We start from the raw sequence: 16536 nt of genomic DNA on the forward strand, positions 1-16536 counted from the left end.
GCAGTGTGTCGAACTCTGCTGCATTCCCTCCCTCCTCCTCCGGCAGCACTGTGGGTTCTGATCCCAGTGTGCAAACAGGTGAACCTGGACTGTGTGCAGTGTGACCTGGCGCGTGTGCCGAGTGCATGTGTATGTGAGCCTCATGCAGCTGACGAGGGTAGACAGTGAGCATGTTGCCCTGGCTCTGTAACCCCTGTCTGTCTGCTGCATCGAGCTGGCTTGCACCTTCCTCTCTAACCCTTGTGTACAGCGTCCCAGTGTTACAGAAGAACAGCCCAGAGCATTGCACAACAATCTATCAGCTATTGATTTTTTGCATGGGATATGTTTATGCCTATTAAGGTTTTTTTGTATATATTTTTTAATATTTTTATTGTGATTATACTGCAGCTTGAGGGAGTAGAGCAGGTAAAGCTTCACTGAGTACAGGCTGAGTTAGAGTAACTGGACCGAGCCGCACAGATTTGTACTGGGCAGAACCCCAGTATTGTACACAGAGGGGTCTTAAACCAGTGCAGGTGGCTGGGCTGCCACTGTTAAGATACTGGAACCAGTGCGATTTAGTAAAGCCTGTTTGATCCAGAATGAATTTGTTGCAGGTATCATCTATACATGTGCTATACAGGAGGGACGTGTCATCGCGTGGAGGTGGCGTGCCACCGTGTGGAGGGGCGTGTCACTGTGTAGAGGGGCGTGTCATCGAGTGGAGAGGGCGTGCCACCGTGTGGAGGGGCATGTCACTGTGTAGAGGGGCGTGTCATCGAGTGGAGAGGGCGTGCCACCGTGTGGAGGGGCGTGTCACTGTGTAGAGGGGCGTGTCATCGCGTGGAGGGGGCGTGCCACCGTGTGGAGGGGCGTGTCATCACGTGGAGAGGGTGTGCCACCGTGTGGAGGTGGCGTGTCACCGTGTGGAGGGGCGTGTCATCACGTGGAGAGGGTGTGCCACCGTGTGGAGGGGCGTGTCACTGTGTAGAGGGGCGTGTCATCGCGTGGAGGGGCGTGTCACCGTGTGGAGGGGGCGTGTCACCGTGTGGAGAGGGGGGTGTCACCGTGTGGAGAGGGGGCGTGTCACCGTGTGGAGAGGGGGCATGTCACCGTGTGGAGAGGGGGCGTGTCACCGTGTGGAGGGGTGTGCCACCACTCCCTGCTGTATCGCTGAAGCAGCACAGAGACACACAGGTACCTTCCATTACTGTCTGACCTTCTCTCCCTGACTCTCTTCACAGGACAGAGAGCTGAGGCCAGAGGAGCTCGATGGTGAGTCTGTGTGAGTGTGTGTGTGTGAGTGTGTCTGTGTGAGTGTGTGTGTGTGTGTGTCTGTGTGAGTGTGTCTGCAGGATGTTTTTTCTCCCTAACCCTGCAGGAGAGGCCAGTAGTGTCTAAGTCACCCCCTTTCCCTCCCCCTAAGAGCTGCGCGAGGCCTTCAAGGAGTTTGATAAGGACCGTGACGGCTTCATCAGCTGCAAGGACCTGGGCAACTGCATGAGAACCATGGGATACATGCCCACTGAGATGGAGCTGATCGAGCTGAGCCAGCAGATCAACATGAACCGTGAGTCTGCGTGTGTGTGAGAGTGTGTGTGAGCCTGTGTGTCTGGGAGTCTGTGTCTGTCTGTGTGAGTCTGTCTGGGAGTATGTGTGAGTCTGTGTGAGCCTGTGTGCTTCTCTGTGTGTCTGTGTGCGTGTCTTTGGGTCTGTCTGTGTGAGTCAGAGACGTTCAGAAACAGCCCTCGAGTGTTGCTGCTCGCCTCTCTCAATGTGAACACTCCTACCCCGAGAGTGTGCGAGCGCACTGCCCTCCTCCTCCTCTTCTGTTGCAGAGGGCGGCCAGGTGGACTTTGAAGACTTTGTGGAGCTGATGGGACCGAAGCTCCTGGCAGAGACAGCGGACATGATCGGGGTGAAGGAGCTGAGAGACGCCTTCAAAGAGGTGAGGGGCAGAGGGAGGGGGGAGAGGGGACAGGGCTCTTTGGGAAGAGAGGTGAGGGGCAGAGGGAGGGGGGAGAGGGGACAGGGCACTTTGGGAAGAGAGGTGAGGAGCAGAGGGAGGGGGGAGAGGGGACAGGGCGCTTTGGGAAGAGAGGGGAGGGGGCAGAGAAAGGGGGAGAGGGGATAGGGTGCTGTGGGAGGAGAGGGTAGGGGTAGAGGGAAGATGGAAGGGGACAGGGTGCTGTGGGAGGAGAGGGGAGGGGCAGAGGGAGGAGGGAGAGGGGACAGGGCGCTGTGGGAGGAGAGGGGAGGGGCAGAGGGAGGAGGGAGAGGGGACAGGGTGCTGTGGGAGGAGAGGGGAGGGGGGAGAGGGGACAGGGTGCTGTGGGAGGAGAGGGGAGGGGCAGAGGGAGGAGGGAGAGGGGACAGGGCACTGTGGGAGGAGAGAGGAGAGAGGAGAGGCAGCAGACGAGTGGTGATGGTGTGGCCGTGCTCTAGATACCCCCACGAGGAGAGCGTGGGCTTGCCTAGCTGTTTGTTTATGGTGTGTGTAATAATCCTTAATCATGTCACTCTTTCTAATACAATTAGCTTTAATGAATCCTCTATCTTTATTAACTAATTGATTGCTAATTTGCTTGTTATGGCAATGGATACAAGGTTGCCAGTTGTGCCCTGATGAAGGAGATGCTAAGCCGAAACGCTTCGTTTTTTTCAGTATTTTTTGATATGCGATTTGCAGGGTTTCCTCGATTTTCTTTTGTGTTCTCATGCTCCCATCTGTCCCCTGTAACGTGTTCCCTCTCAGTTTGACACTAACGGGGACGGACATATCAGCACTGTGGAGCTGCGGGACGCCACGAGGAAGCTGCTGGGACAGCAGGTGGGACACAGGGACCTGGAGGAGATCCTGAGGGACGTAGACCTGAACGGGGACGGACACGTGGACTTCGAGGGTGAGACTCTCCACAGGGCTGCGGCATTTACAAAATACTACAAGAAGTCGACAACGTTTGTCATCGAATTTCCGTTTCTCTCCTCCCTGTCTGCAGAGTTTGTGAGGATGATGTCACGCTGAGGGTTTGGGCTTGGGAGAAACTGGTTTACGTACTGGTATGGCTCCCCCATTCCTTCCCCCATCTCTCCCTCTCTCCCTCTGATCAAACCTGGCCGCAGGGACAGAGAGCGCCCCCTACCTGCAGAAACTGGAAGACCAGATGAGAAAAGCGACCCGGGGAACTCCGTGCAGCGACCAGGCGCCACCTGCACTCCCCCGCCCTCGCCATCCCTGTGTGTATCTGAGGGGCCCCCAGTCCCCCTGGTACATCACCCTCTACCTGGAAGCTGCTGTCGGGCCGGAGGGGGCTGTCACTCTGCCAATCCAGCGCCGTGTCGTCGGTGTGTGCGACTGTGTGGCACGAGCATGAACACACATTTATACCAGTGTGTGTCTCTCAGTCTGTGTGCGGGCGCGCTTGTCTTTGGCGGTGCGTGTGTGACAGTTTCTGTTTGTCACTTGGTGCGCGTGGGTGGCCACCACATGGCTCATGTCATACAATACACGACATATAGTAGTGTATGTTGGGAACAGTGTGTGTCGTGGGGGACTCCGCGCCATGTTGTCGGTGTGTGCGACTGTGTGGCACGAGCGTGAACACACATTTATACCAGTGTGTGTCTCTCAGTCTGTGTGCGGGCGCGCTTGTCTTTGGCGGTGCGTGTGTGACAGTTTCTGTTTGTCACTTGGTGCGCGTGGGTGTACACGAGTGTGTGTATGTATGTCTATATCAGTGTGTTCGTGGGTGAGTGTGTGTGCGGGCGTGAGAATGCACTGTGTGTGTGTGTGTGTGTGTGTGTGTGTGTGTGTGTGTGTGTGTGTGTGTGTGTGTGTGTGTCTGTAAATCTGCAAGTGTGTGCGCTGCATGCCTAGATTCATTTGTTATTATAACTGTACAAGTTGATAATAAAGGTAAATGGCAGGCAGTGCTGTGGGTCTGATCTGTTTTCACTCCACCTGTGGTCCGGGATGCTGCGGAGAAACTCAAATGAGAACTTCAGGAAACTTTTAAGAAATACTGGCAGTTGAACCCTGGATGGCGCTGCAGGACTCAAACCACACAGAATCGGGTGCAGAAGACTAAACCCATTAGCAAATCTGATGCACTGGTTCTGTTTACACACCACCAACCTGCAACAATGAAATTCCAGCCCTGTGTCTGGTACTGCAGTGCTGAACAGTTTTGTCTTTTATACTGTAAAATAGGGATGCAAATAAATCTTCTGAATGACACCAGATCAAACTGACCTTTAACAAATGGATTATAAAAGTAAGCACCTGTTCCAGGCTCTCTGTTCCACTCAAGCTGTTTCCTGTCACAACACCATGCGCAGGCGAACCTGACAGGCAAGATCATCCGGAACCGCTGCGCTGCACGCTGTTCACTCGTCGTGAAGCGCTGCTGCCACCCAGTGGTTTAAGCAGGCATTGCATCCTCACAATGGTTTAGATTTACAATATTCTCAACACGGCGTTTCTGCGTTATCTTAAACAGTACATTCAAGAATAAAAATATTATAGAAAAAAATATGTAATGGAATATTGTTCCACCGGTCCAGTCCGGGGCAGGCTTGAGGCATGGAGACCGAACTGCTGAACTTCTGAAGGTCATGAAATTAACCAGAAAATGAATTTCCATTGTACTGCTCCCCTCTGTAAATCTGCAAGTGATATCATTTGGGTTTGTGTAGGCGGACCCCGCACTTTTATCCTGTGTCAAAGCGCACCTTTTTAGCAGGGAAATACAAAGGAATGTCTATTGAAAAGTGCGAGCACAGCAGGCACCTGAGCTGTGCTGCTGTAGTATAGTGCTTAATATTTTCATTGCTAATGGTTTTCAAACGGCTTCTTCGTGTCTCGGTGTGAGGTGACTGCCCTCTGCTGGTAGGTAAGCGGAATTGCAGCGCAACGTTTCAATGGAGGGCGTCTGCAAGAGCATGCAAGCGAGCTGCACACAAGAGACAGCAATGGCAGATTGCATCCAGTTTATATTTACTGCACTGAAACAACTATTATTTAATCATGTAAACCTTGTGCGTACAAGCAAAAAGAAGAAGGTAATGTAGGTGCACAAAAATGTGAATCATTGATTTTAAAAAATGGATCTGAGGAAGACTGGGACTGGAAGCGCTTCCACAGCTGGAGGGGAAGCAGCTCCGTCTGCAGACCTGACGATACGCTGCTTCAGTCTTCTGCAGAGGTCTATAATGATATCAATAGGGGTTCTTTCAGAAAGGGACCCCCGTTGCCAGTAATACCTCTCACAGAGCGTCCTGATCGTCAGGCTAGACTTGGCGTCTCGGTTGCTATGGAAACATTTTCAATCATTTCACGCCTTTCAATCCCACACTGCACCGCCCGCACGCTGCGCTGGATTCATGTGATTGGACAAGCCTGGACTATACCACTTTGTCACTGCAGGGGTGATTCGGTGACACGGTCAGCACACACGCACACAAAGTAATGATTAGTTACGGTCTCTGTATGTATAATAGTCACGATAAACTACCCGTTTCCATGTTACACAGATGGCGAGAGCCGGACTGTCCCGCCGTGCAGGTAGAAAGTTACCCTCTGACGCAATGACACGTTGCATGTCTTTTGGACTCGCTTGTGGTCTCGGGTTCAGGAATGAAGCGGAAAATAAATCCACTGCCAGGTCTCTCTCAACCTAACCGGCTGCGGGGCAAGAACCCCGCCCCTCGCTGTAGCCGATTGGTCGAGCTTCGCGACCACATTAACATACTCGTTGCAATTGGAACCCCGCGTGTCGCCGGATTGGCCAGCGTGGCTCTCGAACGGACGCGTCCTCATTAATATTACACAGGCGCCCGGCGGGGCTCCCTGATTGGTCTTCCGCGCTATCAGTCACCCGCGCACCGGGGTAGGGTGTCCCCGCCAGTGAAGCCGCCGCAGACTCAATGCAACGCGGAGGCGCGACCCAAACAGCGGCGCTGCAATCCGTTAAAAACGAAATCAACACCGGCAGAGGAGCAGGCGCCGGCCGGAGGACCCCCACACAGAGATACTTAGTATTTATTTTTTAAATTAACATTTTGTAATGTATGAAGGGGTGCGAGGTTTCACAAGCTCCTTGCTGATATCGCAGTAGCGAGTGACAGCCCCCCCGGTTCACGGAGTCCAGCTGCCTGCGTGTGAAGAAGCGCCGCTTTCTGGAAACTGTACCGCCGGAGCCCCCCAGCCTCCCCGCTCCCGCTGGACAGGTACCGCTGCAGCACCCACTCGTCCCCAGGCCGGCGCGGAAGATGAGACAGGCGGCCGGGCTCTGCTTGTTGTCCGGGCTGCTGGCTCTCTGCGGTGCCGCTGCCGCGGTGCCCAGCCTGGCAGACCGGGTCATCTGGGCGGTTAACTGCGGCGGAGAGGCGCACACGGACGCGCACGGGATCCAGTACAAGAAGGACCCGCTGGAAGGGAAGCTCGGCAAAGGTGCGTGAACCCGGGCGGGAGAGCGGGGGCGGAGGGCGGCTAGTGTGATGTGAAAACGCCACAGCCGGTTTGTACGAGTCGCTGTCCCGGTGTCGGCGGTAAGTCGAGGGTCGCTGTGCGCAGGAGGACTGTGTCGGTGAAGCATCCGTGCGCGTTATTGATACTCGACTGTTTAAAGGTACGCAAGTATTTGAGCGGAATCACGAGGAGGAAACTGATCCAAGCTGTCGGTATAATTTTTAACCCCGTTCCCTGCACCTCGTTGCACCCACATGCCCCTGGTACATCAAGTGGTAACGGGAAAGCCTTCAGTATGACGGGTGATAAGCGGTGAAATGAAAGGTCACTGGACAGCAAATCGGCGTGTTCATGTTTGCTGCAGAGAGCCCGTGTTACAGGCTTATCCGCACCCAGCCTAAATCTCACCCGGTATTCTGTCTAGAGAGGCGGAGCATTAGCCCAGACCAGTACCTCTCCCCACTTGGCTGCATATTTAGAGGCTCGCAGGAAAGCAGCATTCCCTTCTCTAATTGATCAATCTGTATACAAATAAAAGCACCTAAATAATAATAATTCATAATAATAATAAACCCTTTTAAACAGACAAGAGTCTGCAGCTTTAATTTGCTCGGGTTCTGTATGAAAGTGTCGGAGCTAAAGCTCCATCTTCATCCTCCAATTGTTCATCTAGTCTAGCAACTTAATCAAATGGAGAGTGGGAGGCGCTAGTTGTATTGTAGTTCATTGTTCTGTATCTAAAGAGCCTTCAGCAGTGGCTGATAACATCTCACACAATGCAAAGAGCAGGAGTGAGGCTCTGTCACTGTGCTTCATCACAAAGCTGGAGCCCAGACACACACACACACACACACACACACACACACACACACGCACGGTCTGAGACACACACGCTCAGCTCAGAGTTCTTCTGCCAGCTCTCACTCCGTGGCCTCCGTTTGCTGTAACTTCCTGTCAGTGTTTCGAATACACTGTGTGTGTGTGTGTGTGTGTGTGTGTGTGTGTGCGCGTGTGTATCAGGGTGGCGGTGGTCCCAGATTTGAAACCAGGATGTAATGAACGATGCATGTGATACTGCCTTTGGAAGTGAGCTTAAAAAGGGAGGGAGCAGCTCAGTCTCCAAGCCTCCCGTCTAACCTGGGCTGGAGGGAGCACCCTTTATGTTAGTGGGTGAGGGAGCAGTTCAGTGTCCTTGTCTCAAGTCTGCCCTGGACTGGAGGGAGCCGTCTCATGGTGCGAGTTCGAAGGGAAGAAGCTTTGCTAATAGGTAGTCTCAGAGGGAGTAATTCATTTAGTTAATTACTCAGCAATAATACAAAAAGTGAGTATATTAGAAGCCCCCTCTGTTCTGTCCTGCTCTCCATTTGCTTTTGAAACAGGCAGACTGAATCACTCCTGCAGTGCCACCCAGGTAAGCGGGACGAGGGAGAGAAATCCCGGGATTGGTGACAATTCACTGCAGCGGCCACAGAGAAAGCATTGCCTGTTGAAGGACACTGAGCTTACAGCTGCATTTAGATAAACTATTCCAACAATCCAAGAATAACCCAAGCTGTACCCTTTTACATGGTCAGATAGTATATTGTAGTTCTCGTGCATGATTTCTTTGGTGTGGAAGATTACGTTATCACAAGGCTAATAAAGCTGTGCTTTTTAAAGGACAAAAGGACCTTGAGTAAGCTGCGTCTGTCACCTTCACTCTTTTCCAGTTGAACTGCAGGCTTGTTTAATGCTTTGGTTTGCATGCAGCTTCCACTCCATGTCCTAAATAAAGCCTCCCATTGTTCAGAGCCACCAAAAAATGAAGGAATGCGTAGAGAAAAGAAAGGAGTGTAGCTGGTAACCCCTTGCATGCAGCTCCATTGAGACTTGCATGAGAGTGCAGTTCGCACTGAACATTTGCGTCTGCCTTGAATAGCAGGTGCAGTGTTATCTTTATGTTGAAGAAAATTAATACAGAAGTATGCTAGCACCCATTGTGCAAATGCGTGACTTTTTTTTTATTTATTTATCTTTTATTTGAGAAAGTGCAAAGTGAGCTATCCATAATAAAGGAACAGCAGCTAACGCATCACAGTGTGCAAAGGCTGCCTTAAGTCCCGTCAGGCGGACAGGTATTGGGTGAGCTGTGTTTCAGTAAGTGCCCTGAAGCGGGCACAGCGATGGGAGGTGATTGATTTGCATTCACCTTGGTTACAGTGCTGAATACCAGGGCTGGACAGCATGTGGCAAACAAGTGTGGCTGTTTCAGTCCGTTTCAGAGTTAAAAATGACATTTCGGGAAGCAGCCGGAAATAGTGATTTAAACAATGGTGGCAAAAAAGATGTAGGTGATTGCGACTCTTAATTGCTTCTCTCCTTTTCCCTTTTCCCTTTTCGTCCCTCCTTCCCTCATCTCTCCACTCTCCCCTTCACCCACCCTGCAGCTTCGGACTACGGCATGCGTTTGCCGATCCTACGCTCCAGCCCCGAGGATCAGATCCTGTACCAGACGGAGCGCTACAACGAGGACTCCTTCAGCTACGAGGTGCCCATCCGCGAGGAGGGCGAGTACGTGGTGGTGCTCAAGTTTGCCGAGGTCTACTTCGCACAGTCCCAGCAGAAGGTAGGCTCAGAGAGCAGCAGCCACAGCTGGACGGCTCTCGCTGGTCAGCGGCATTCTGTCATCCCAGGGTTTGATACGCTCCGTGTTTGATAGTTGTGGTTTAAACCATTACGGCTCCTGTTGATTCAGACTGTGTGTCCCTCCCTTGCTCCGCAGGTGTTTGATGTGAAGCTGAACAGTCACTTCGTGGTGAAGGACCTGGATATCTTTGATAAGGTGGGGCACAGCACTGCCCACGACGAGATCATCCCCTTCAGCATCGTCAAGGGCAAGCTGAGCGTCAACGGAGAGGTGTCCACCTTCAACGGCAAGCTCACTGTGGAGTTCGTTAAGGTCAGTCCCTCGCTCATGGGCTGTTGGCTATGGCTCTCTGTGCTTTCCAGTGCTGCCTTCTGCTTTGCCATGCTTTCACTGTGCTTTATTATGCTTCGCTGTGCTTTCACTATGGTTATGCTAGTGAGAGGCAATACATTATTTTAAAGGCTTGCTTGTTCCCTTCTTTAAACAAATGCAAGGTGTTAGTGTTTTATTGCATTCACAAAATTATTCACTGCCACTGACCAACCTCTGTCTGTCTGTCTGTCTGTCTGCAGGGTTACTACGACAACCCCAAGGTGTGCGGGCTCTACGTCATGAAGGGAACCGTGGAAGGTGAGTAACTGGGAATTAGAGAGGCGGGGTGCTGGGGAAACTGGGACTCAATTGCTGTAGGATTCTCAGTTTTCTTTCTCGTTCTGGATTGCCTCTCTGTTTTCAAAGACACTGATCAGCACTATTCCTCAGCTAAGATCAGTCCTTATTGAGGGGGATCTTTCTAAACCCAGATGTTTACGATAAAACTCGTAAACTCGGCTTTTAAAATCATAACACCAGTGAGCATCCTCCTGACGTGAATGAAATGCAGCACCAGCATCTTGACCGCCTCAGGCCAGCTGACGATGAGGGAGAAGATAATTCAGTGATCCCAGCACAGTCTGTCCCAAGATGTTAGTATTCTGAACTGTCTTGGCGGTCCTTACCACTGGCAGTAAAACTGCTGCCTACCCGTACTGGCACACACAACACTATGCATCAGCACCAATGCATGCCAACAATAGTGTGAAGGCACAATACATCCTCTCCGACCCCAAACCTGAGCCAGTGTGTCAGTGTTCAGCCTGCAGGTTGTTCTGTGTGATCCCGTGCATCTCCCTGGATGTGATGTGTGAGCGTCTGTCTTCTTGCCTCCTCCCAGACGTGCCCAAGCTGCAGCCTCACCCGGGCTTGGAGAAGAAGGAGGAAGAGGAGGAGGAGGAGGAGTATGAGGAAGGAGGGGAGGGGAAGACGACGCCGGCCGCCAAGCACCGTGTCCAGTCCGGCCCCCGTACCCCCAACCCCTACGCAGCCGACAACAGCAGCCTCATGTTCCCCATCCTCGTGTCGTTCGGAGTCTTCATTCCCACGCTGTTCTGTCTCTGCCGCCTGTGAGGTGGGAATGGGGGGATGACTGGGCAGGAGGGAGGAGGGGGGCTGGGCTCAGCAGGGAGAAGAAATATATAGGAGAGAGAACAAGAAAATCAAAACTAATGGGAAAACTTGCTGGCGTAGAGTTACAGCATGGAAGTGGAGGTTTGAAGAGCTGGGGACAGGTGTGTGTGTGTCTCAGTGTGTGTGTACGTGCGTGCATGTGTGTCTGTGTGTGTTTCTCCCTCCCCTCCTCTCCCCTCAATACTGCGTGTCCTTAGTCAGCTAATGCAGGGTGCCTTGTTGAAGCCGGTGAGGTGCAGTGTGTCAGTCCCATGCAGGCTGGTGTGCTGGAGCAGAGCGCGCTCGTGTGGCAGTGCTGCACTGTCCTGCACAGGATGAGATATGGAACACAGGCAGACGATCCGATGCTAAAAAGAATGAATTCTAATTTAATAATGTGTGTGGCTCTGCTCCAGTGAACGTAGCCTTGCTTTAGTCCCCACCCCAACCGCTAAAGAAACCCATAGAGCTGCTCAGTGTGTGTGTTCAGACTACTTCACGCTGGCCTGTCTCATAGTTTTACATGTCTTTCTTTTTTTAACACACAGTTCACAACATGATATTGAAAAGTGACACCTTAACCGCGATGCTTCAGCTGGCTGCACCCTTAGACTCTGCTTCATGGACTAGGAACCTGAACTGCATTCCGATTTCCAGACAGTGTCTGCTTGGAGGGAGGAGACGTGCTTTCTGTGTGTGTGTGTGTGTGTGTGCATGGTCTGTGTCTGTGTCTATGGAAGTGATTTGATGGTGCTGTTATGATGTGCTGTGAATACAGTGGAAAGTCTGCTAGTCGGAGAAAGTCGCTGTCTAGAGAACCATGCCTTCAGAACAGTGCTTGTGGACCCCTTTGCGTCTCCGTTGGCTCTTCACCTGCTGAATGAAATCGAGGAGCTGTGAGACATTGAAGAAAGAGGTCCTGCCTGCTCTGCTCTCCTCAGTGGGATTGGTGCAGAGGTGGGCAGGCTGTCTGCTCCAGCACATCCTATTGGCTGCCTCTACCTGGTGGGGTTGTTAAGATAACAGGACGTTCAGGGTTTTTTTAAAAAAAACATTTCTGTTACGTTCTTTCCTGCCTCTCTTGCAGCCCTGCATTATCAGGTATGTTTCCCTGGGAAGTGGAAAAGGTACTGGATGACAGTTACTGTTACCATTAGACAGAGGTTTTATTTATTTATTTATTTTTTGTCTTATTTTTTTTCTGCCTGTAGCAGTAAGGCAGCGATTGCCCTTTTGGGAATGGAAATGGACTGCAGTATAAAAACTCTAGATTACAAGCCCACCCCACCTCCCAGCCCCCCTCTTGCCATACCATTTGACGACACACAAAGCAACCTCGATTATCGCCAAACACCCCGTTATCCAAACCGAGTGAATTTCCTGGGCTGCTTTGACCCTGCGTCTGTCTAGAAGCCTTAACCTCAACCAGGGTCCTTCCAGGGGCTACCGTGCCAGCCTAGCCCAAATTCTGCCCCTTCCTGCCTCTAGAGGGTGCAAGAGTCTAGTCTGCCACCAAAGCCCCGTGCAACCTTTGAACTGCAGATGTTTAGCCCAGTTACTTATGGTACGGTTGAAAGCTGTCGGGTATCTGCTTTGAGATAGAATAGACTGTCAATCTGTATTGGCTCTAGAATAGATACATTCATACAGCACCATGTTGTGGAGCTGCCACCTCCTCCCCTAGACTGTGGACAGCCTTAATCCGTCATCCTGTGGCTGCTCCCCCAGAGCTAAGCCTTGCTCCAGTCGTGCCAAACTCCTCTTTATTGCAAGGGGCTGTGCCTGCCTGCCTTGCAGACCATACCACAGCTGCACCAGACTCCCTGTCAATTTGGGTGCTTTTCTTTTTTCTTTTTATTGAAATTTTTTTTTTTTTTTTTTTGCAAAGAGCTTAGTGATATTTTAGTTTTTTTTTTTTTTTACATTGGGTTGCACACGGTACAGTAAATAAATCTTAATCTTTGATTTGGGAATCCCGTCATTCTCCCACATACACAATACTTCATTTTTTTATTTTATAGTTTTTTTAAATAATAAATAATAATTGCAATGCCATGTTGTTAATGAAGGACTGTTTTCTAGCTGGGTGGTTGTGTTTTTAAGCATGTTCAGTTGAGTTGCAGTCTGCACATGCAGGCTATGCACAGTGAGGACTGCATTCTCCAAAACACTGGTTTCTTCCACACAGCTCACCCTGCTGCTGTCTGGTCCAAAGGTTTTTAAATAGACCTGCTGTGTTGGTGGCATGTGTTTTACTTTGTCCACCTCCTGTAATATAATTGACAGCCAGGCGTCGTTTGTGTAGCTGTGTCGGTCCTGCTTGACTGCGGGTCTATGTGCGCGAGTGACAGACACAGATCTGTGTGTGTGTGCGAGTGACAGACACAGATGTGTGTGTGTGTGTGTGTGCGCGCGAGTGACAGACACAGATCTGTGTGTGTGTGTGCGCGCAAGTTACAGACACAGATCTGTGTTTGTGTGTGAGTGCGAGTGACAGACACAGATCTGTGTGTGTGTGTGCATGCAAGTTACAGACACAGATCTGTGTTTGTGTGTGAGTGCGAGTGACAGACACAGATCTCTGTGTGTGTGTGTGTGTGCGCGAGTGACAGACACAGATCTGTGTGCGTGTGTGCGAGTGACAGACACAGATCTGTTTTTTTTGGCTGATCCAGTGGTTTAGTTTTCAGGAGTCCTCTCCAGAGAGGAATTGGAAATGGTGAGAGTGTTCAGGGTTTTGAAAGGTTGAGGAGGCAGCCACCTTTTCAAATAAAATAAGTAACGGATGGTAAAAATTAAGAAACGTTACCTGCAGCTTGGGCAAGATGTATTTATTATCCTGAAGGAGCTTCGAAGAACAGTTGTGATGGTGTTCATGCTTCTTTTCAGTGTTTTGAATTGCATTAATTAATTTTTTTCAAGATGAATGCTGTCGCTTATTTCACAGGGTTAGTGGTTGGGTGATTGGGGTGCAGTGCCTGTAATGTTCAGGAAAGAACGAACGAATCCTGTGCAGGGGCACATTTAGAGGGATTGTAGTAGTTCCCAGCAGCCACTGACTGGTGTCTCTGTTTGGGTTCGCAGTGCAGGTCCAGTCCAGATTAGCGCAAGCCGACACAGCATGCCATTGTCTGTCGTTCCTGGATGTGAGATCCAATCACTGCCCAGACTGAGTGTGCCCAGATCACCTGTTTACACTGTAGCTGTAGATTACAAAATAATGCCGCTTTGAAATAATTTCTAACTTTTTTTTTTGTGTTTGCTTTGGCGACAGTAGGAGTATTTGTCATTTTTATTTCTTTTTTATTTTTATTTTACTTTTAATTGGTGCTTTAATCACAACTTTTCAGAAAGTGCTTTTTCCCAAAGAAATGCTGCCATGTTGTCTCTCCTTTCAGCTAACCACAGATTATTAACCAGGCTGATAATCACGCTGAGGACGCTGGCTACTGTAAATGTCTCCATCGTTACTTTGAAATGTATAATTTAAAAAAAAAAAAATAGCGTTTTTGTTTATTTTTATGAACATCATTATTATTTGATGTTCTCTCAGGATCTTGGGTTTGAGGGGTAGTGCTGTTTTTGGTGTTAATTTTGCACTGTGGGGACCTTGTTATTTTATATTAGCAGGATTTTACAAAAAAAAGTCAACAAATTTTTACATGACTCCATTGTTCATAAAAAGATGCCTTGAGTACATGCATGTGTGCTTTAACTGTCTGCAGTCTGAATTTATTTTCACACCTAGAACCACCTACACAGAGTGTTAGAACAGTCTAGAACCCTGCTACTCAAACCTAGAACCAGGGCAGGGCTCAATTCCAACTCCATTAAAAACAATTCCCAATTCCAGTTCCTTTGATGGAATTGCAATTTATATTTTAGACGTTTTAATTCCTGTGATTTGCTCAGCCAGTGGGAGAAGCTCATTTTAACAGAATGCTGCTCTTTGTAATTTTAATCGGTGATGGTTGGAATTGATTAAAAGGACATTGGAATTGGGAATTGATTTTAAAACAATTGAAATGGGTGAGGGAAAAAAAACGTAGGTGATTTAAATTTTAAAAAAGTGAAATTACATGTGTGGATGTTTTTTTTTTTTTTTTTTTTTTTTTTTTTTTGTTAACATTTGTGAGAAAACACGTCTCCCAAATAAAGTAACTTTTCTAAAAGAATGTATTCTTCGGTGTGTATTCAAGTGTTCATTATAACTGCTGTTCACGTCACCCTTCCGTAAGCAACACGCCTCTTGCAGCTTGTCATGCAACTCCTACTGACCAATCACATTGAGTCTCGCTGTTCCACAGCCCCTGGGTTTCCATTCCTGTAGATCACAGGCAGTAGGGAATCCTTAATAACTTGCCTGAAACGGGCGCTGCTTACCCTATGTAATCAAACCGGATACTTTGAAGGAGATCCTGACAGTATCTGCTCTGAGCTTGGTGTGTGTTCATAGTTTTATATGGAAACACTGCAGTCCTGTAAACAGCAATGGATTTGGTGAACCTCTTGTCTTTGGTGAGTCGAAACCCAATGATTTAACCAGAAAGAGCGTTTACTAAAAGCATTTTCTGACAACGTGGATTTGTTTAATTCAACAGTTAATAATGTAAGTTTGTTTGCTGTCGAGGTTTGGTGAGGTTTGAGGATAACAACCCTACCAGCTTTGTGTTCACTTCCAGGGTACCGACTGAGCTGTGGAAGCACTGAATTGTCTTGTTGTTCTTCCAAGTGTGTGATGTGGTGTGACTGGGGAGGGAGGGGGCTCCACAGTCTGTCTGGTAGCATCTTTATTCAAACCCCACCTTTCCTCTCTGCCTTGCTGTGGTCCTGCACTGTGTGCTGCTGTAGTTCTCTGCTAACTTTTTACTCTCTCTTGCCACATGGTACTTCCCAATGAGTGATGACTGTTTTGTTTTTAATAAATGTGTTATTTTATCTAAACAATTCTTATTCTGTGAATGTAACTAAAAAACAAACCAAAGCCCACTATCTTCCACGCTGCAGCTGCGCTCCTTTACTCAAACCCACGGCTTTCCACACTGCAGCCCAGCACTCTGCCCGCTGAGCCACTTGATGCTGTAGATGACCTTGAAAGACAAAGTGTTGCTGTTTCTGGTTTGTCACTACTATGGAAATAAAAAATAACCATTTGACACCCTCGCTGTACCATTTCAGACACGTGGCTCCACCACCCACCCGACTCGGAAGACTTTGCACTGAAGGTACCTTGAAGTGCGGGCAGCTGCAGAGCTGATGAGGGGGGGTGGTGGAGCTGGAGTGCATGAGAAAGAGAAAGGGTGCCTGAGTTGGAGGGAATCGACAATTAGTAACAAAAAATAAACTCCAGCCTTCAGACCAGCTTGCCATTCTAATGAGGGCATGCTAACAGTCAAGAGCCCTTTCAATCTGGAAATCTATTGATCCCGTTTTACTGAGAAACCCATTCACTGCACGTGTGCATCCAGCTGGCTTGCAAGCAAGCTCTTTACTGTGTCAGTTGTACTGCAGTTAGTAGATTCTGACTCTTGAAAAGACAGAGATAGCGAGGAACATGACAAGCCACGACGGTCCCACACCTGTTGCTCTTGGATTAATTAGAAAAATAAAATAATACAGTTTTAACAGAGTGAGAACTTGGAGGAAAGCAGCCACACCAGACCCTGAACACACGAGTGGTGTCAAGCTAAAAACTATAATACTTATTTCTCACAAACTAAAATTTGGAATAATAAAAACATCATACATAAGAGAAGATCTATTTTACTTGATAGCTGACTTAATTCAGGTATCAAATACATCTCTGACATAGTGGGTGCTGATGGGAACTTCCTTGCATATAACAGCTTAATAGAAAAGACCAAAGCCATATTATATCAAGGAGAGTATGGAATGATTAAGACAGCTATTCCAGCAAGGTAGCTTGGTCATATACAAAATGAAATATGCTATAATGTTAAATACAACACAATCA

General features: G+C 49.1%; 2 protein-coding genes across 4 annotated transcripts in view; both read left to right on the plus strand.

Annotated features, from left to right (window-relative positions):
* LOC121296968 (calcium-binding protein 1-like) overlaps positions 1 to 3453 on the plus strand; it is a 19512-nt gene extending 16059 nt beyond the window's left edge. For both annotated transcript variants that reach the window (XM_041222943.1, XM_041222944.1), the window contains 5 exons: positions 1227 to 1257; positions 1409 to 1552; positions 1821 to 1930; positions 2738 to 2885; positions 2982 to 3453. In XM_041222943.1, coding sequence (XP_041078877.1) covers positions 1227 to 1257; positions 1409 to 1552; positions 1821 to 1930; positions 2738 to 2885; positions 2982 to 3007 — 459 coding nt within the window. In that variant the 3' untranslated portion in view covers positions 3008 to 3453. The remainder of the gene's footprint in view (positions 1 to 1226; positions 1258 to 1408; positions 1553 to 1820; positions 1931 to 2737; positions 2886 to 2981) is intronic.
* Positions 3454 to 5859: 2406 nt separating this feature from the next.
* Positions 5860 to 15616, plus strand: LOC121297281 (malectin-like). 2 transcript variants are annotated; one of them, XM_041223516.1, is made up of 6 exons: positions 5860 to 6433; positions 8878 to 9056; positions 9213 to 9389; positions 9650 to 9707; positions 10291 to 10524; positions 13647 to 15616. In XM_041223516.1, the coding sequence occupies exons 1-5, from the start codon at positions 6253 to 6255 to the stop codon at positions 10521 to 10523; spliced, it is 828 nt and encodes a 275-aa protein (XP_041079450.1). In that variant the 5' UTR covers positions 5860 to 6252; the 3' UTR covers position 10524; positions 13647 to 15616. The 2 variants fall into 2 exon arrangements, with proteins under 2 accessions (XP_041079450.1, XP_041079449.1); XM_041223515.1 differs by lacking the exon at positions 13647 to 15616 and adding an exon at positions 11111 to 12969.
* The last annotated feature ends 920 nt before the right edge of the window (positions 15617 to 16536 follow it).

The sequence above is a fragment of the Polyodon spathula genome, chromosome 22 (assembly GCF_017654505.1).
Source record: "Polyodon spathula isolate WHYD16114869_AA chromosome 22, ASM1765450v1, whole genome shotgun sequence".
Lineage (NCBI taxonomy): Eukaryota > Metazoa > Chordata > Actinopteri > Acipenseriformes > Polyodontidae > Polyodon > Polyodon spathula.